The following is a 21,322-nucleotide window of genomic DNA, read 5'->3' as shown; positions in this document are numbered from 1 at the left end:
TTTCACACAGACTTTGGTGCGGAAATACTGACTTGAACAACGATCTTATATTTTAACAGTACTGTAAAATGTGGCAAGTTTGCTCATATTTGCGCATAAAGATCTATATTATATTATATTTTGCTACTCCAAAACATGTGCTTTTAAGTGAGTGCATTGCCCAGGATGCCTTGTTAAGGATGTGACTGAGAAGGCAAAGACAGCGCAGCTTTATTGCTAACATGGCTAAATAAATTACTCTAACTGATGTTATTTAGGCCCACAAACAGTGAAAATAGCTGACAAGCTTATATGTTTATAATAACACTGAGGAGAAAAGACCACCTGTAAGAAGATGACAGGTCACCATTAGCATTCAGAATTATACTGGTTAGTAGGGATGTGCACGGGTACTTGAATAGTCAGTTTACTATTCGAGGTGCCAGTAATCTAATAATGAAATCACTATTCAGGAATTCATTGTAGGAAGACAGGGAAAATACAGTCCAACAAATGACTGATTTTGATTTTACGTTTTAACAGAACTATAAAACAAAAAGGTTTTGCTTGTATTTGCTAGCAAGTATGATAATGTTATACTGTTTTAGTCCGAAACACGAGTGCTTAGAGCTGCTTTTATTGCTTAATAGGCTAGACAGATGTTAGGTAAAGAAATAGTTCAAATATATTTCTCTGACAAACTAACACACACAAATTAACACATCATCTACTGAAGAGGATTTTTATTATTATTCACTGTTCATAAAGTACAGAGACAAAATTCTCGTTCATAAACTGCTTGCAAATCGTGCACTATTATTAGGATCACTGGGGCTGCCCAATATATTGTTCCTTATTTGTTATCGTTATATTAGCATTTGCAATATTGATATCACAGAAGTGTACAATATGTGAATGAGCATTTAATCAAAAGTTTGGAGTCATGTGTAATATTGATCATTGTTGTTATTTTTTTCAAAAAATAACTTATGCAGTGCAGACTGAAATACTGAAAGACAGACCCCAGAATGCATTTTAAGACATTTTATTTAATATCCCAAGGTTTATTTTAGGAACACCAAAAATTGATTAAATGATAAATGAGTAGTTAATTATTATCTACATTGATTTCATGATACATTATCTGCCTGAGATTTGATTATCAGGTTTCAAATACAAGGAGCTGGATTTTAATTTTTTTGTGATTTTTGTTCTCAATGTTTTAGATTTCTGAAATCATTACAGAATCATCGGCAGCTCTCCATCATTCTATACACAGTGAAAATGTCCTCTTCTGTCACAACTTCCCACTAACTTATTTACTTCCTACTTTTATGTCTTCATTATAATAGAATTATTTCATACAAAGGTTCTAATATTTTGAAGGCTAGTGTGAATAATTTTAGTCAAAGTATAATTCAGGCCTGTCCTTAAACCACATCATACAAAAGGTTAATCAATGCATTTTCAGTATTTTGGTATATGGCAATCACAATATGTTGTAATAGAACTGCAATATGGCCCATACCACACAGGCTTAACCAGAACATCTGACAGCCTCAAGACAGTCATTGCTAAAGCGATAAATATCACCATTTGAGAATAGTTCTTCTGGGTAGATCTACTACTCAGCTTTAGTATTCCATAAATATAAAACTGCTTTAGGTGTGACATTAATGAGCTATTTTCACACATAACCAAAACACAAAGTAAACTCACCACTGAAAAAGGAATACTTATGTGTGTGCCTGACAAATACCTTAAATGAGCACTGTCATTCAACCCCAGTATTTTTACTGAGAACAGACAACTAATAAATCTTACGTCAGCAAGTTTCAGCCAGCATAAAAATGCTCTAGTTAAAAACATAACTGAACCAGCACATCTTTTTTAGTTCTGCTGCCTTTACCTGTAGCAGGTGTTGTCAGAGCAGGGATTATGGACACGGACGATGATGAAGACATGCTGGAAATGTGAGCGGATGTTCCTGGGAGTGAAGGGATGAGCTCCTGGCTCCTGGAAGACGACGGTGACGATATCGTTCCCAATGTGTCTTTTCCTCAACAACTGCATGAAAAAAAAAAGACAGAAATAAAACATGAAGTGTGGTGCAGTATTGTAAGTTCGGTTCACCCAGAAGATAACAACCAGGCAATGAAACAAATAGTTTTATATTTAAATATTAAGGGCAGAGACATGACCGTGTCTGTGACATGAAGCATTGTGCACACACACACACACACACACACACACACACACGGTGAGTACTCTAGAAGGTAAAAAGAGATGTTTCTTGACCTGCTGTTTGTTGTTTGGAGTGTAGGGCAGCATGGTCGACACATGAAACATGATTTCATAGTCCCTGTATGCCGTGTATAGGGAGTGCGTTCCAGTGGAATCCGCTGCAAGAGAAGTAGCAGTAGCAGTGTGAGTGTCAACCATTGTCATACTGAGTCATACTGTTTATTACTTCATCCAAGCACTGAATTGTGGTCTTAAAATGAGAAAAAACATTTTTGAGAGCATTCAGATTCTGCTTTAAAAACAAACAAAAAAACAAATTAAACATGTCCTAGTTCATCTAACACATTTAACAGAAAATCATACAGAAGCCTTTAACAACCAAATGTAACATTTTTTAGTATATAGTGTGTCCATTCTAACTACAGCTTCTGTTCTTTTCTGGAGACGTGCTTTCAGTTTTTCAAAGAAATCTGCAGGGATATTTTTCCACACCTCTGAAGATCAGTCTTAGAAGTTGGTTGCATTTTCGCCTTCTCATAACCAAAGTGATCCCAAGAGACTGAGAACACCAGCAGCTTGATTGATTTGATTATGTTTTTTCCCCATTTTGCTTTGACTTTCCCGTTCCTTACGTAAGTAGATTATCTTACATCTAATCTAATCTCAAATATCGCCTGAAAAACAAATTTCAATAACTGGCTATTTTGACTGGAAATTAAATAAATGAAGGGTGGTCTTTTGCCCAGCACTATATATTAGTATTAGAATATCAGGTTTTTATATAATAAGATTTATCAATGTATATAAACTGATTTATATATTTATGTAAATATTAAGACATCAAATAATACTTTATAGAAAAGTAACTAATAAGAACAGAACTTGCTCTCTTGACGATGTTTCATGAGAGTCAAAAATCCAAAATATTTGCATTTACTCTAACAGATTTGGTTCTCTGGTGCCCTTTGAAGTAAAATGCTATTTAGTCAGAGAGGGTAAACTCAGGTTATGAAACATAGGAAGGGCCAGTTCAAAGGATGAACACAGACATATAATTAAGTCTATGGTTAGAATTATCTGCCATTTCTTGTTTTCATTAGGAGCATAAAAGGTTCATTCAGGCAACTAAACCATGTGTACATGTGGGCACGGAGAACCGTCTGTGCTACTGAGGTTTATTTAAGGTCTTTTGGGCAAGAAGAAGAATGAGAGAGAGAGAGAGAGAGAGAGAAAGAAAATGCAGCTGCAGAGGAAGAAACACATTAAAGAGAGAGAATGCAGGGTTGAGGGAAAGGACAGTGACTGGCTCATCTTAACAGAATATGTACATTTTTAATCTATGTAGTTTTTTGCAGTCAAATAACTCAAAAAACTAAGTATGGAAAAAACTGAATCTTCAGCTATTAAAATTAAGACTTACGGAATCAGACATTAAAAAAGACCCAGAACACATTTGGTTTTTGGCATTCTGCAAACAGTATAGTTGCTTGTTGGCAGACATGTGACCAGGGTTATTATAGTTGAGCAAAACTATTACTAGAACGAAAACTAGCAGTGAAGAAAACCGCTTGTTAAATGTAATAAAAATGAAAACGTCAGTTTTCAAAAATATGAAAACCAAATCAAATGTCCAATGCAAAATTAACTAAAACTAAATGGAATCACTGAAAAAAAAGCTGTAGTTTTGATTTTTCAGTGTGTGAAAGAGTTTAGAAGTGGTCCTTTTCTGTGTTTTGCTGTCCTTAAGAAAAGCTGGAACCAAGCTGAGCTCAGTATACTGTTAATTTCATTCTACCCTTATTAAAATTCCTACTATCATGGCATTCATTATGATACTAAAGACTAAAAAAAAACAAACAAACAAAAAAAAACAAAACAAAATCATTACTTTTCAGAAAATAAAAACTAAACTAAAACTATCAATGCAACCTTAACACTAATCGAAACTAAACTGCAATCAAAAACCAAAATGAAAAACTAAATAGAAATTAAACTAGTAAAACTTTCATAACTGTAACAACCCGGCACGTGACTCATCACTCCACAGAAATACGATGTAATGGTCAGTATTGGCCCAACATTTCTACATCAAAAAGCAATTAAAGCTGCAACAACTTAGCAACAATATCAATAATGTTGATAATAAAAGTAATGATAATAAAAGGCAACAAATCATTTTACTAACGAGTTAACAATCATTACATGGTTGAAAGAAGGAAATACAGATAGCAGACTGAAATACAGGGTCATGCACAACCCAAAAAAATGTTACTGTTATCTGAAAACACAGTGTGCATGGCTACTGCTGTTTTACATGTGAATGAACCACTTCAGGTCAACGTATCTAAAATGGCTGAAGACTGGGCTGTTCGTTTGTGTCAAATTTCATTATATGATGTTATTAAGCACATATTTCAATTATTTTTGCTTTATCATTAGAGGAGGAATGCAGAAAACCAGTTGATCTTTGACTGCCAGTTTTCAGGAGCAACGCAGAAAATGTTGCTGTCCCCATGAAAAAAGGGCCTTTATATGAATATAAAGATAGGGTAGGTGTTTATGTTTTTTTTATAAACAAAGAATAACTCTTGTATTTTTAATCTGTTGAATGAAACATTATTGCCAGATTAATATCTGCAGGTTTTCGTTTCCCAAGTAACTGATTAATCAAATGTCATAATGAACCAACTAATCCATCAGGAAAACAGCCATTTATTGCAGCCCTACCTACAACATTTATTTATTTTCATTGTGCACTGTCCCGTACTTGCTAGCACTACAGTCATTTTTCTTGATATTTCATTAAGCCTTCATAGAACTCTCGGCTTTAGTATCAACAGTTCTAGCTGGCTATTTGGTTATAGTCTCGGAAGCCATATTTCTGACTATTTCCAGAGAGTCAGACACGTTTCGTCACTTAACGTAGCCAAAATGCTTCTGCTGTGAGAGGAAAGGGGACATTTGACTGACATGTGAACCAACCAACCATAGATCAGTGATTTGCATTGTTTTGTAAGGGCTGTGTAGGCATTACAACAAAAACAGAAGACATTAAATAAAGTTTTACCCGTCAACAACACACAAAACCTCATTTACTTTCTAATAACTGTGTCAAAAAAACTCATGAAAAACTTTTAAAATAGTATGCCATTAATTTCACAGACTTTTTAATCTAGTGCCTACATCTGGCTTCAAAAGGTTCCTTGTTGTGGTCTGCTGAGTAGGCAACTGCTTAGCACTAGTGAACAGCAAGGATTAAGCTTAATAAGTTTGTCTCCTGCTAGACCGAAAAAAACCCAGTTGCACAGAAATGTTAACACACAGCAGTGCAGACAGTCAATCAGATTGTAACTGACAAAATTCTGATATTTGTGATAATCTTAGCATGCGATAAATCAGTCTGTGGGCTAGCTATAAGTCTGTGCTTACTCTTGGTGTCCAGCTGGGCACGATACTTGGTGAATCCTTTTAATCGCACTTTCTCTCCCAACAGCTGTAGGAACTCCTCAAAGGCAGGACCGGCTGTTTCGTTGTTGTACATCTCTTCCTCCGTACTCTGGCCTGCGCGGCAGTACATTATCCCCACCTTCACCTGGAAGCTGAGCTGAAAAGAGTTAACAACCCACAGAAAAGGCTGAGGATTAGTAAGACTACAAGGACAAGATAAACTGTGCAGAAGTGCTACAAATGCAAGTCATTAATCTCAGGTCATTTAATCAGGCCTTGCTGAGAACCAAGGATGAAGTACCTGAAAGAATGCTGATGCAGCTAACAACAAAAGAAAACTAATGTTGTCAGATGATCCTCACGCCTCATTAGATTTCAATGGCACTTTTGATTAAAGACAATAACAGTCTGCTTTTTTGCCTACGTACCCCCTGTTCATCCAGTTTCATCAGTTGCTCTGTGACTTTGGGGGTATTGAGGGCAAGGCGCAGGCAGGAAATGTCCAGCTCTGGCAGCAGGTACTCCAGCACCTCTTTAAGGGGTAGCCCTCGAGTGGTACCATGCTTAGCACTGGAAGGCACTGCGTCCTCAAGTATAGAGCCACGTAAGGTGGTGAGCTAAACCAAGAAAAAAAAAGAACATTCATTAGTTCACTGTGTTCAATCAGCTATTAAACAATGTGGATGAGGAATGTAGATGAAGTGCATTGTCATGGCCATATAGTGCATTTAACCACTAAACACTTGACACATATGTTGCAATGTTGTGAAAATTTGCAATGTGCAGCACAATCCATGCCAATAACTCAACATTTAGTTGCAATATTTCTATGAATTGCAGCAGTATGTTTTGTCATTTCAGATTCTGTAATACGCAAATACTTATAACATAATTTTTTTTTCTGATGGCCTTTGCAATCTATATTTCATGTAGATACAAACAATTTGTAGTCCCCATTTGTAGTGATTACTTCCTGTAACACAAACACATGGCAGACAGAGCAGATATAAAATATAACACACATGCAGCGATCACTGGGCGGAAGGCAGGAAACACCCTGGACAGGTTATCAAATAGCAGTTAACAGTTTACTTAAAAAGAACACAGCAATGCAAAAGGCAGAAATACAAATGTGCTGAACTTAAGATTATGCAAACTGACTCAGAGGTGAAATTCATTTTTCATAAAACCTTGTTTAAGCAAAAAATTGTCTTTTTTTGTTTTAGTGTTGTTCTTCCACTGTGAAAGGAAGCTTGAGAGCATTTAGATTTATTATGCAACAGCACTGAGTGTTGAGAATGAGTGTTGGACTCCACCTCCTGCTCATGCTACTCTCCGCCTGTCTTGCCAGGACAGATAAATGCCCTGGAAAATTTGCTTTACCAAACAGATCTGACAGCATCCCACAGGAGCTGTACTGGATAAATTCCTGGGACAGGAGTCAATAAGCAGGGAATTAAGGCAATTTCTAAAAGACTACAGCAGCAAAGATAGTGTCTAATTAAGTAGGAATGCAAGGGATTCTAGTTTATAGGTCACAAGGTGACACTGAAATGCTAGCTATATCAATGTCAGCATCACAAGTGGGCTGATTTTCATGTCAGGTTGACAGTTTAAGGGGGAATTACTTTAATGCCTTTTCAAATCCTCTCCAACACACTTCTTTTCATTGTTGTCTATGGAGCAACACGCACCAACTGAAAAGCACTCCTCTAGTCTGCACAACATGCTTTGTGTTTTTAACTGCATGTTTAAAAGAGCCCTTATGATAGAAAGCTAAATTTGTGTTATGTTTTGTATTGCATGTAAACATTCCTATAAACATACATATAAGTTTAAAAATATACCATTCACTCTTCAGTCCACAGAGTTCATCTATAGAGTTTAAGCTGTTAAAACAGCCTGTTTGCAATTTATTGTTTTTATGATGTCACCAAATACAGAGCATTTCCATATACCCAAATCAGAACCGGGTATCTGGGTGCACAACCACACTCAAATGACAGGGCTTTTTCCCTAAAGTCATATATAAATTCTTATGGTTCATATTTATGGGGGGGTTATTTTCTTAGAGGGCAGCGTAGCAGGTGTTGAAAAGGTTCTATTGGAGAAATTGAATTAATATCTGAGCCAAACCAATATGTGTAGTTTATGATTAAAGCTCTGTAGAATCAAGACATTTTTAACACAAACTACTGAAAATGCTAATTGAATCTTGATCTCAGAATCCAAAATGGTACCAAACCTGAAAATGTGTACTGTTAAATCTTCTAGTGCAGCCGAAGCAATAAGAGAGGAATAAGCTCACCTCACTGGTTCTGAAGATAATGCGGTAGCTGTACTGCTGGCCATGATCCTTGTGGTCCTCCAACTTCTCTCTCCTTATGCTTACTGCCACAGGGCCCAATGCATCATCTAAGCCAAAATAGTTCCAGTGCTCTGAAAATGTAAAGGATGATGGACACAATATTTGATTAGGAAGGACAGAGAAAGATCCAGAAATGTTAACACCCTTGCTAGACCGCCCCAAGCGTCAGAAAGTCATCCCATGTGAAATGGCTTACCTCTAAGGTAGAAGAACCTCCTATAGTAATACGCCCCAAGATCCACATGTTCAACAACATACTGCTTGTCCCTGTCATTGAGTAGGCTGGATGCATCTTTGGGACCTTCGACAACAGCAACTCCTGCATTGTTGCAGTGTAGGCTCAGAGTAGGTTCTTCGCCTCCATGTACCCTAGAGTTTCCACTACTCACCTCACTTGGTAAAAAGAGTCCAAACTTGTTTCTAATGTCACCCCCAGTTTCAGTACAGAAACAAGGGCAATTCAGCACCAGTCCATTGCCCTCATCTTCAACTGTATCCAAAGAGGGACTGTCTCGAGCGTTTAATTCTTCCTGGCTGCCACCAGGGGAACTGTAGGGTAGACTGTGTGTTGAAGATAGGGTGGAGGTTGCTGAGGCAGAAAAAGCTGAAGCAGCAGAGGCACCAGAAGTAGTGTTTTTGCGAGTGGCTGCAGAGCTCTGTCTGTTCTGGATTACCTCATTTAGGTTAAACAGCATGCTCTGCACATCATAGTGGGCAAAGCCTTTCTGGCACATCCAGGGCTTTAAAGGGGGCTTAGAGTCTTCGAGACGTCCATCCTCCACATCAGAACCTACTTTTGGAGAATCCACGTCTGCCCTCACACTGCGAAGCTTCCTGAAAATAGACTCGCCCCCTGTCTCCGATTTGGACCGTCTCTTTGGGTGTTTTTCCCTCAGCCGACTAGAAGGGGGCCCATCTTTCATGTCCTCTCCTGAGTCCAGCAGTTCCTGCTTATGATTGACTGTTAGCAGCTCTGCCAGTCTTTCGGGTGCTGGACTACGCTGGTCTTGCTTCTCCCCTTGATAGCTCATCAGCATCTCAAAGAAACTGTTCCCTGAGACTGCAGAGGAGGAGACTCCATGTTGATCAATGGACGAGGTGCTGCCATACTCCCGGTGCAGCGGGGACCACTTGGTCCCCACAGAGCCCCAGTCTTCCCCACTGTCCCCACTACCATCAAGCTCGCTTAAGGTCATGTCACTGTTGCTACGCTGTCGGATGCGTCTAGTGCTCCGTTGCGAAGTATCCCTGTGGTCACTAACTGTGAGCAAATGTGCTTCTGTGGAGTTCCCAGAATTGGTTGGGTGCAACTTGCTCTGGAGAGTCCTGTGGATGTTGTGAAGCATAGAAGAGTCTTCTGGACTCAAAGGCCCAAGTTTGGGGTGACCACCTGAGCCACCTCCAACTTGGCTTGGAGTCTCAGTGTCTGAACTACCATGCCGCAAAGTTCCTCCATCTTTCCTAGGAGGCCAATCAGCGACCCGAGCTCGGACTCCCATTTTTGGTACACCAAGCATGCCCCCTATTTGATAAGGGTTCTCTGGCCGTAGTCCAGGTGCTCCTCCATTGGTCAGGCGTAGGGAGCGAGTGTAAAAGTCTTCAGAGGCACTGACCGTCCCCACAACAGGCCGATCAGAAGAGGGATGCTTAAGGCTCGTCATGGTGACTCCTCACCAAGCGAGCATCTCAGGTATGGCACATTTTTGCAGAAGGTGGAGAGATTGCAGGCTTTCATCCAACTGAGAGCAGCAAAATCGTCTTAATCCTTTGATTCCATAGCCTACAGCCACTAGGTTTCATGCCTGCATAGTGGTCCTTTAAAATGATGATGCCTCATCTCATTCCACACTTCTGCAACAAAGAAAAATACAGTAAGGACAATTTTACTTGGAAACTGAAAGATACATCTTTCACTTTTGAAGCCCCAAGCCAGTGTCTTTCTCCTGACTTTCTACAAGGAACAAGGGAAGCGTTACAGCTTACTTGACACTTATTTAATTTAAAATAGAAATTAACTAATTATATATAGTGTGAGACGCAAATATTGAAAAAGGATATACTCCAAGATAAAAAAGGAAAATAAAACAGACAAAACAAAATGTAAACCACCTCTCCAGGACTTTAACTAAATTGCAATCTTGCTCCCTCTCCACAAAATCAACACTCAGATGTAGGCTACTTTATCCAAAAATGTCTACAGGATATTTGTGACAGGTACGAATACCCTAGATTCAGCACGAAAAGCACTGACAGTCATTCCACTCAGCTTGACAAGAGTCTCAAGGTTATGCAAACCTGTTCGCTGTATTTGACAAAGCTTCCTCCATCCCTGTTATCAAAAAATAGTCTAGTCAACTAGACAAGAAAAGTTCCTTTCAAAATAATTTCAGCAGAAACATGAGAAGGTAACTGAGGACACTCTCAGTAACAGCAAGTGAAAATTAATTCTAAATTTAAGCTTTTTTTTTCTAATATTTTGCTACATATGTAAACAAGAACTTCTAGTACACATTCATGTTCGTTAATGCATTTTAATTCACTAATAACTCCTATTCCTATGATTTATGTAACTAATAATGCCTGGCTAATAGCTGGTCTCAAGCTTCTAACTGGCTATGACTTTAAACTTGTACTTGCAGTCTCTGTTAAGTCCCTTTACCCAGGGAGCTGTGGCATGCTCTCATTAAAAACACTCTGCTGCAGTTCTCTGATATCAAAAGAAGCTCTGCACACATCAGAGCCAGCAGGGGAACTAACTGACGTGTGCAGTGCAGTGCTTGGGCTAAGTCAGCACACATGCACACTCCCGAGTCATTAAGACCCTCCCTCAGAGCAGCAGCAGCAAGGCTGTCATCAGATTAGTCCTAAGCTGTCACCGCGTCGCCTTCGGAAGCCTTCACATTTGGCAGTGAAACGTGCCAGACATGATGGCGGCCAGGAATGATAAACATTATGTGACCCATAATTGGAATAACAAGAACATCCACAACAGACCATTCAATGGAGCAGGTCATGCGACTGCTTTAAAAAACAAAAGTATTTTTTGAAAAGATTAAAAAGTAACATAAGGAGTAAATAAGTAAATAAACAAACAAAGTAAAATTACTAATACAGCTGTGTTGCCTTTTACATAACCCTAGGTCTTCTCAGACAGAACAAGTCAACATGCGCTTTACTATGAATAAACATTGGTCACAGCTGTTATGAAGTTGCACTAAAACAGCAACAGCAAAACCCACAACAGCATGATCTGATCAGCATATCTCTGGCTTTGGGGAGCAAATCTGTCAAGATGCCAGCGTACTGTGGAGCATCCCTCTCACTGCACTTCTAATCGGATTTTGATCTGGTATTCCATACACTCACAAGAGATTAAATAAAACAACGGCCATTCCAAAAAGCAAGTAAACAAATAAATGATCATAATAGAATTCTCATGGATTCTTAAATTAACTTTAAATAAAAAAAAAAGAAAACAGCTGCACTTCCTGTTCAAAACTACTTTGTGAAAATTCAAAAGTAGTGGGTCCTGCTTTGGTTTAACAGAATTACATTGAGGCTCCCAGCAACCGTGCAAGCACTTAAACTGCCACCATCAGATAAACAGTATTTAAAGCTTTTCAAGACAACACTACGAGTCAGAAAGTATGTGGGAGACAAAAAATGTGCAAATCAAGCAAAGAAGCTGCTGGTGTTCTCAGAACAATGGACCAACCTCTCCAGAGTCCAGACCTCAACATCACTGAATATGTTTTGGATTACTTGGATCGTGAGAAGAAAATGCCATGAACTTCTAAGACTGAACTTTGGAGGTGTGGAAAAATATCCCTGCAGATTTCTTTCCTGAAAAAAAAATGGAACCTGTAATAATGGCAAAGGTGGACATGCTAAACACTGAAAATGTTGGCGTCTGTGTCGGTATTAAATACATGTTTCCTGCTTGTGTTCCTGACACTGACAAATGAGTTGCTTGCCCTTAATGGCCGTTTTGACAGGAAATTTGAAAAGTGGTCCCCAACTTTTGCAAAGCACTGTTATTTGTTTGTATATATGCTATTTCTGTAATTATAGCAGGGAGATGCACAATATTATGGATCCATAAAGGGCTGCTACTCCAATATTGTTTACCCATATAAATGCAAAGATTCTTAAATTAGAAGCTGACATTCTCTACATCAACTTTATGATCACTGTTTCATTTCAAATGCAGTGTGCTGGAGTACAGAGCCAAAACAACAAAAACTGTGTCACTTTCCAATTACTTACAGACTGCACCATAAATTCGCTCACTGCAGTTGTCTGGAATTGATGCATGGTTTTAGTGGCTTAGTATTTACCCAGTGCTGCATGTTTTTTTTTTCCAGCATCAATTAATATTTAACAAAAAAAAACAAAAAAAAACACAACAACAGGCACTGTTGTATGTGTATGTGTGTATATACATATATATATATATATACATATATATATATATATATATATATATATACATATATATATATATATATATATATATATATATATATATATATATATATACATATATATATATATATATGTGTGTGTTAAAATCTTGGGAAGAGCATTTAGGCCTAATGCTGACATGATCTTTAATATGGAGATCCTGCCTAATCCGCTGGTCTCCCTTGGTCATGCAGATTAGTTGCTGGACATGAAGCCAAAAAGGGCAGGGCACCCACAGAAAGGTTAACTCCACATAATCAGTTGGCTGACCTCCCAGCATCTCAGCAGCGGCCAGCAAATTGATTATGGAGCTGGCTGCTGAGCAACAACGGCAGCACAGAGGATCACATCCGGATGGCTGCCTCTAGGGGCAGTGCTCTTGTGCTGTTGTTGCATCAGTCACATAGGCGTGCATAATGCTTAAGTGTACCACACTCACAGGGTCCCAGGTGCTTTCGGCTACATAATCAGGGGAATGTGCACGGGGTTGCCAGGCAACAAACATCATGGAGTCGTACAGGCTGAGGCACTTAAAGCAAAAGTGCAAAGTGTTATTTTTCAGTGGTCTTTGTTAGATATCTATAAATAGAACTGGAGTGAGGTTCAGATATCCATTCAGTTACCTTTTCAGGTGAAGTAACTACTTCTGGACACCTCCATTTATGAATGGTGTGCTATTCTGTAACTACAGCACAGCTTCCTACCTGGTCTCTAAATAATTTAGTGCCTTGAAGCCTCGTTTACAACTAGCATCAGAAACATCTCCAAAACCTTTGCTGTGCTTGATATCAGGAAGAAGGTTTATCCTCTTAAACAGTCAGGCCTAAAGATGTTAAAGCCAAAGCCTAAAGATGTTAAAAACTCAGGATTATTACACGTTAAATCTAAAAGCCCAGCAAAGTATTTTTCCTCTTTTAAACAGTTATATTGGCAGGAAGTATATGATTATCTTCGTACATACAAATGCTACAAAGGCATTACACTTGGTTTGGTGTGATCTTAGATCTCATAGATAACACTAATTCACTACAGCAAATCATAAGCTAACTTATATTGTATATTCATGAACTGTCAAAAACAACTGATCCTCCTAGACTTCACACGCTCTAGTTTTAGCCACTAGAAGACGGCACACGGTTTTTGGACGCAAGAGGGAAAATGGTCACTCTCTATATTCTATTCCAAATAGTAAGACCAAATTAAAATGGCTCAAATTTCTTTCTGGGCTTGAAATGACACCCAGTATAAAAGTCTGCAGCAAGCATTTATTTCTGACTCATTAAAATTAGGCACAATAAAGCTCAGAATTTGCCAGCAAACTCAAGCTGAAAGGAACATCTTCTTTACACCAAGATTTTAAGTCTTTATTTTTAAGTAACAGTCATCATCTTAATTTGACAGTTCATTCAATAAGAATGTAGAAAACTGCGCAGGCTAACGTTAGCTAATTTTGTTATCTAATTTAGCTTGCTAACCTTACATTAACGTTAGCTACCTGCTATCAAATGTTTTGCATCTACGATGCTACAAATTTATTTTCATTACATTATATAATATGATACACTGACATAGTCAATAGTCATTGACTTTCCCACATTTAGCTCCTGCCATGCACAGTTAAAACCTGTTAGCTAGACCTGATTCACCACCTAGATAAAAGCTAGTTAGCTAACATTAACTAAGAGATGTGTATCGGTCAACAGCGGAATCCACACAGTGATTAAAAAGTGGCTGATCTAATTCTCTGGAAACTAATGTACAATCATCAGTATAAAAGAAATGCACATTCGTAAGTTCTTAACATATGAACGTCCTCTAATTTAATTCAACCAGAGAATTTGATTATTCTATTTTATCTTGGCATGAATTTTGCTGTTGACCAAGACCCTAACAGTCTTTCTCTCTTTCTTCTTGTTCTATTTTTCCCGTTCCACCTTAAATAGCGCAGCAATTATTATAATGACTGCTGCATCATTCAAGGTGGAATGGGAAAATTAGAACAAAAAGACAGTGAGAAAGGCTGTTAGGGTCTCGGTCAACAGCAGAATCTGTGCCATGATTAACAAGAAGCTGGCAAATTAGAGGCTGACTTCAGCTTTGTGCTGAAATGCAAAAAACCTTCAATTATCTGGCTAACAAACAGAGATCTAAGGTGTAGGCACCTCAGTATGGCACAGGCTGAAAATCAGATCACATAAACCTGGCCTTACTGAAGAGGGAGATTCTGAACAAAAACCTGGCCATAACCTGAAAATCACAGCTTTAAAGCAGCTTCTAAGGTTCTGCATAACTAAAATGATTTTTTTTTACTTTGCAGGGCAGTTACATCAAATTTCTCACTTACTAAAGTCAAGATAAAGAAGCTAACATAAACACGTGGTGACTACAGTCAGTCGGTTAACAGTTAAATATTAGTCCAGGCAACTAAATACAAAAGCCCAAAATAAAAAACATATCAAATATATACTGATAAACTGATTTACTTTGAACCCAATGAGTATTTTAATATTGTAAAGTTGTATAGCCTTTGGCTATTGTTTTTGTTAAAAAAAATATATATATATCCCAAGACATTTTTTGTAAGGTAAGTAAATAAGACAAAACAATCCTGTCAAAATATAAAAATTAATGTAAAAATATGAGTTTCGGGTTTATTTTATTTTTCCTCAGAATTGTGGGTGAGTTCATTCAAAGTGATTTGTGTGGGGGCACATCACGTTTCCACGTTTGACCAGCACCACGGACTCTGAACAGGTGAGACACAATCGTTTGCAAACAAACAGTGTCTTCACCGTCGACTTTCCTTTTATTTATTTATTTTTTTTAAACAAGCCATGTTGTAGCTTCACTACTCAGACCAGAAACAGTAAATGAAATTAAAAATCTACACAAGTGTGAGAAATTACCTGACCTGATATCTAGCCCTGTTTTATCGGTTCTGATGAGCTGCATTTGACAATGTCTTCACACGGTGGACATTGGACTAGGCCTTGCTGCTGACTGGATTTTGTATTTAATGTTATGCAATATCACAAACATCACAGTGAAAGGATCACATGGCAAATCAATATGAAACTTAGAACAGCGGATTAGTGTATCTGTTTTCCAACAGTGCGCACATGAATGGGCATTTCTCGTACTTGTAATATCTTTGTAATTTGTAGTCTAATTAAAGGGGAATTCCATTGATTTTTCAAAATTTCTGCATAATTCAATCACTAAAATGTAAACAAAGTAATTCCAGGTTTGATGTGAGATAGGCTTTTTTAACAATGGTGGTGATAAGACCCAGGGTCACAATGTTTACAACACAAATACGGCCATTTCATTAACTATGCAAATGACCTGTGATCCTATACATGTCAAGTTTTTACATGTAATGTTGATGATAATAAAACAATATTAAAATTTAAAAATAAAAAAGTTTTCTTTAGGTACTACTTTATCTTATAGCACCCAGAATGCACTTCTCTGCCATAAATGTATTTAAAAAGTATGTGTCTGGCCAAAACTGCATCACAAAACTGTAATAAAACAAGGCTCCAGACATCAGGTCATGTATACATAACCATTTCATGTAACAACTTCCTGTGAGAAGCTTTTAGAGGCATTAAAACACTTGAAAGACGTCTGGTTCCTATCACCACCACTGTGAACAACTCTGAGTGGGCATTGGGGCACTTCACATCAGACTACTCTGAATGACTTTGTTTACTTCTTAGCCTTTTAATTATGCAGAAATTTGGAAAAATATATTAAATAATTTATAATAGCATCATAAATGCATGCAAGTTTGTCTTCCCAAAAGAAGCGAGATCTTTGCTTTTACTGTATACGCAGTAAAACACACAAACATGCCATTAACAACCAAGTGCAGACTGTCTCTCAATCAATTATTGATCCTCATCCTGCTTGTTTCCCAGTACTCACTTGCTTACTTTGTGCACTTATCCTCTTTCACTATTGACAGCAGTAATGAACAAACTCAATACAGTACTCCTGCTACTAATATGTGCACTGCCCACTTAAAACTTCAGCTGCATAAAGGAATACATGTAGGGTCTAGAAATTTCTTGGTCTTGTTCCAGTTTATCAGGTTACTGGAAGAAACAGCTTTGTGACAGTAATTCTTAGCCTTCACAATAGAGTGAGGGACAACATTGTTGAGGAACAAAAACTGACATCGATTTGGAAGCTGTCCTTTGGAAGCTGTCCAGCATCACTACAGGCTATGGTGCGAACATCATGGCTAGAGCCGCACAGAACTGGCTACACTGCTTCAGTCAGCAGGCAAGCGGCTGTTACGCACCGAGTGAGGGGAGTGAGAAGGCAGGCACTTAAAGTAAGGGCCGCAAATGTGACAATGAGCTACACTCATATGGAACACATATTTCCATACATATGGAAAACATTTTTTGAAATCTAAATATGTGGACTAAAACTGAGCAACTACATCATTTACCAAGCTAAAACATGAAGAGTCAAGTCATTTTAAGATATTAGCTTTCATTTTCTAATGACTTTAGTAAAACATACAGTTTGCTGACTGCTACATGACAGTTCACTCATCTGATTCTAGACTCTAACACTGCACAAATATTAAATACTAAATAAGATAGCTTTTCTAAATAAACAAAAATGGCAACATAATTCTAAAAATAATTCTAAATTAAAAAAAAAATTATAACGGCAGTGTTCTCTCACATGAAACGAAAAAAAAAAAAACATTCCACTTCCACACAACAAAAAATTAAGAAATGCCATATATATATATATATATATATATATATATATATATATATATATATATATATATATAGGGATTGAAAAAAAGAATCAGTGATCAAAACTTTCTGAAGCAGAAATTTGCCATCCACAAGCTACGCCATATTAGTAAGAGGTTTCAAAATGCCAAGAGGTTTCAAGTGTGACCAAGAACTTTTTATTGATCTATTCAAACTCTTCTTTTCATTATTAACCCTTACAGTGTCAGGAAATATGTATCATGTCATTGTAAAATGCAGAAAAGGAATTTGTTAACCTGAGGCAACACAAGGTTACATTTGCCAATTTGAAAAGTAAACCAATTAGATTTTTTAATTAAACTAAAAAAAAAAAAATAAGAAGAAAATGTAAATCATCTAATATAAGCAATCTTTGTCTAATGTAGCTCAGGAAAGTTGCTGAAGCAGCTTTTTACCAGTTAGCAACATACATAACTTCTGGTGTCCATTAGCTTTGATTTGTTCTTTGTTTTTGTTTTTCTTCTTCTAGTGAAGTATACTTCTTTAACAGGTATGCCGTAGTGGTGCTGAGATGTGTTGGTCTTTGAGCTGGGAAAATACCTTTCTAATCTTCCGAGACCTGGCTGAGACTGGATGTTTCTTCCTGTTTCTAGAAATGTGGGCAGCCATGTGACTGGCATTGAGCCAGTATGTGCAATTTACAAGCAGCTGAGGGTGTTCAGTTGTAATTGAAACTATTCCTGAAGGCACTCTACAGATAGATGTGCTAAATTGACTATCAAAGAATTAAAACTGCACTAGATAAGGAATTGTGAATGAAAATAACTTGTGAAAATAACTTTGCCTTGTCTATGCCTCTCTCCTTTCCCCATGACTTCATGTAGTAGGGTCATTTTGCAAGTACACACAATATAGAACTACAAAGGCTTTTGTGAAGAAATACTGCAGGACTATGTCAAACAAAGATACTGAAAAGGGTTAAATATTCTGAAGGCAAAAGTACAGCTGTCCGTCTGAACAAACTGTGAATGTGACACCTCCTGGGGAACACACATGCCCCCTGGCAAGTAAACGAAGCCAGGGTGAAACTGAGTGGAATCTGTATGTCAAAGGATGTAACGGGGGTGAGTAAGAGGAGGCGGGTTCTGCAGGCCCAAACAAACTCAGCAAACTTCATAGGTAGAGAGATGTAAATTGTCTCACACTGTCTGTTTTAGAGGAACCCAAAACAAACACACCTTGAATCCAGAGGAATGTCTCAGATCAATAACAGGGGCGGCTTTATTGTGACATCTGAAACATCACCTTCAGAGTAAACGCGCTGAAAGTAATTAAAAGGAACACGCCAGCATTTTTCAAACTAATCTCAATCTTTTGCATATCTTTTGCTCTTTAGCATAGACACTTTAAAAACTTTACTTTCAAATTACTTCTCTTTTTAAAAAGTCATAATTAAAAAAAAGAAGAGAAAAATTTTAAACAAGACCTTTTCCACAAGAATTTAACAAACAGCAAACAGGAAACCATTTTATGTTATCTGCTGAGAACTAATTATCCGCATTGGACAGATGTTTAGGTATGGTTGATTTTTAAAATCAATATTTGACGAAATATTTATCGTACGCCAGAAGAACTGTGTTTGGAAACGCTACTGTGCTAAAATGTCTGTATATTCATGATTTTACTGCATTTGTAACCCTACAGAAAAAAAAGTTACTTTCCAACAAATCCAGACAAGTTGTTTCATTACCATATCGGAATTGGCATCAACATTGGTGGATCTTCAGTGCTCTTCAAAAGTCAGAGACTGCCTCTCATTTATTTAATTTCCAGTCAAAACAGCCATCACGTACAAGTTATTCATTTTTAAGCATCAGGCAAAAAAGCAGAAACTGTATTTTTAACAGAAAATTACACAGAAGCCTCAACACGTAAATCAGAGAAGGCGGAGACAGTGCACTGGTTGAAACAGGAATGAGTAAGCTTGTAACGCTCAACATGGTGTCTGTTTATGGGAAAAGTCTCATCCTTCAATAAAATTAGCCAAGCAGCTTGCTGTTTAAGCCACAAGCAGCAAAAGCCCCCTTCGTTATGGAGATCTGCACAAACATAGTGGCCAAAACACACTGAAAAATCACATTTTTGCATGTTATTTGAACCAAACGCTACGAACTATTCATGCTGTTTTGGACAGATTTTATCAGTGATTTCAAATATATATTTGAAACATTAATATGGCTTTTGGTTTTGGTTTTATAGGTCTCTCCCCATTTAAAGAGATCGTTGTCTGGTCTTGTATGACTGTAAATAACTGCCCAGTGGCGTTGCCAAAATGGCCGTCGAGTGAACAGACTTGCCTGACTTTCCTATAAGGACTTTGATTTAATACAATATCAAATTTTTCATTTGTCCACTCTTTGCCTTTATTACAGCTCCATTCTTTTCAGGAGACTTGCTTTTAGTTTTTCAAAGAAATTTGCACAATTCAGTCTTAGAAGCTGGTTGCATTTTCTGCTGCTCACAATTCAGATAAATCAAACAGTCCGTGATGTTGAGGTCTGGACTCTGGGGTGGTCAGTCCATTGTTCTGAGAACTTCAGCAGTTTCTTTTTTGACTTGCAAATGTTGTTCTTTTTTGTCTATTTTCTCTTCTCAGTAAGGGCTTCTTGACAGCTACACATCCTTTCAGACCCATAGTGCGGAGTTGTCTCCCCATAGTGGAAAGATGAACACCTGCAGATTTATTCAGACCTGAATCAAAAGTGGAGCTTGATTTTCTCTTATCTCTCAAAGATGAAAGCTTTAAGTGTTGTTTATCTGATTCCAGTATTGGAAACTGGGCTGTTGTTGTTTTTGCTGTGTTTATTTTCCTTATTTTCCTTATCTTATATGTAATCCCCCTTGGAAAAATATCTTCTAAAAAATGAATAACATGTACTTAATGGCCATTTTGACTGGAAATTAAATAAATAAAGGGATGTCTCTGACTTTCACACAGTACCATATGTACACAAAAAATGTGAAATCGGCCCACAGTTCTCACATCTGCGTCCCTACTGTCCACGGTAATGAATCCTGTGCTATAGTTCAAAATTGAAAAGCACTGAAGTATTCCTTCAATAATAAACAAGTAGACAGGTGCTGTGTCTGTATATACACACTGTGAGGCTTAGTTTGATACTAGAAATAAAATGCATTCCTCTCAATTAAAAGCATCTGTTCTCTGCATGGCTGTAAATGTGCCAAACTTGTGCTGCATTTATTTCCAGTATCAGCTTCTGCAGTTAGTGACAGATCGCTGCCTGTGGCTAAAAGAATAGAGTGGCCAGTCGCTTAACTGACTCCCATGAGAAAAGAGCTCTACACTGGACCAGTGCCAAGCAAACAGTACTCTGTGTCTGTCTCTCTCCCCCAGTAGCCTAGGCTTTGTTAATACAGCTGAGTGGTAACCAACTACATTTACTCTGGGGTTGTATGCAGGTTTGGATGCTTTCAATTTTGAACTGTGGCCAGTAGCATACCAGCAGGCACTTCAAGGCCCAAAATAGCAGAAAGAAATGGAAAATTAATGGGCCCATATAATGAAAAAGCAAAATGTCTCCTTTTTTTTAATACGAGTTGTATGAAGCATGTAAACATGGTTAACATTTCAAAATCTTACAATTTACCCCCATTTACCACCAGCACATATTTGGAAACAAATGCATGTTGATGTCGTACGAATTGCTTTTTAAATGGGTCACAATACAGGGCAGCCAATCAGAACATATATTATTCATAAAAGCACAGTGACAAAAACAGCCTTTGCTAAAGGATAAAGAGGGGTCAGAAAACGGACATGTCAAAAGGAATTCGAAATGTTTCTGGTATATAAACCCACAAAGATGTTACTGCTTGCCTGTTTACAAGGAACGAACAGCATTGGAACAAAGAACAAACAAGGTCTTTCCCCTCCAGCACCACATTAATAAGAAAACTAAGGCAAACTTTGAGACTATTATTACAGCGTCTCATTGAAGTGCCAATACAATTGGCCCATTCATTATGACTAATGAGTAATGTAAAACACAGATCA

The 21,322-nt window shown here is 37.7% G+C and overlaps 1 protein-coding gene across 7 annotated transcripts in view; it reads right to left on the bottom strand.

Moving 5' to 3' along the window:
• LOC118824131 (signal-induced proliferation-associated 1-like protein 1) overlaps nucleotides 1–21,322 on the bottom strand; it is a 68,354-nt gene that overhangs the window by 36,217 nt on the left and 10,815 nt on the right. For 5 of the 7 annotated variants that reach the window (XM_036594090.1, XM_036594097.1, XM_036594094.1 and 2 more), the window contains exons 2-7: nucleotides 8,235–9,889; nucleotides 7,979–8,109; nucleotides 6,099–6,287; nucleotides 5,653–5,827; nucleotides 2,278–2,381; nucleotides 1,889–2,046 (exon numbers count right to left, since the gene is read on the bottom strand). In XM_036594090.1, the coding sequence (XP_036449983.1) occupies nucleotides 1,889–2,046; nucleotides 2,278–2,381; nucleotides 5,653–5,827; nucleotides 6,099–6,287; nucleotides 7,979–8,109; nucleotides 8,235–9,699 (2,222 nt within the window). In that variant the 5' untranslated portion in view covers nucleotides 9,700–9,889. Of the gene's footprint in view, nucleotides 1–1,888; nucleotides 2,047–2,277; nucleotides 2,382–5,652; nucleotides 5,828–6,098; nucleotides 6,288–7,978; nucleotides 8,110–8,234; nucleotides 9,890–11,753; nucleotides 11,773–15,413; nucleotides 16,703–21,322 lie in introns of those variants that run through there. The other 2 variants (XM_036594095.1, XM_036594096.1) reach the window with 2 other exon arrangements.

This window comes from Colossoma macropomum, unplaced genomic scaffold (genome assembly GCF_904425465.1).
Source record: "Colossoma macropomum unplaced genomic scaffold, Colossoma_macropomum, whole genome shotgun sequence".
Taxonomy (NCBI): Eukaryota; Metazoa; Chordata; class Actinopteri; order Characiformes; family Serrasalmidae; genus Colossoma; species Colossoma macropomum.
Note: the sequence above shows the minus strand (reverse complement) of the source record. Positions and strands in the feature narration are given on the sequence as shown.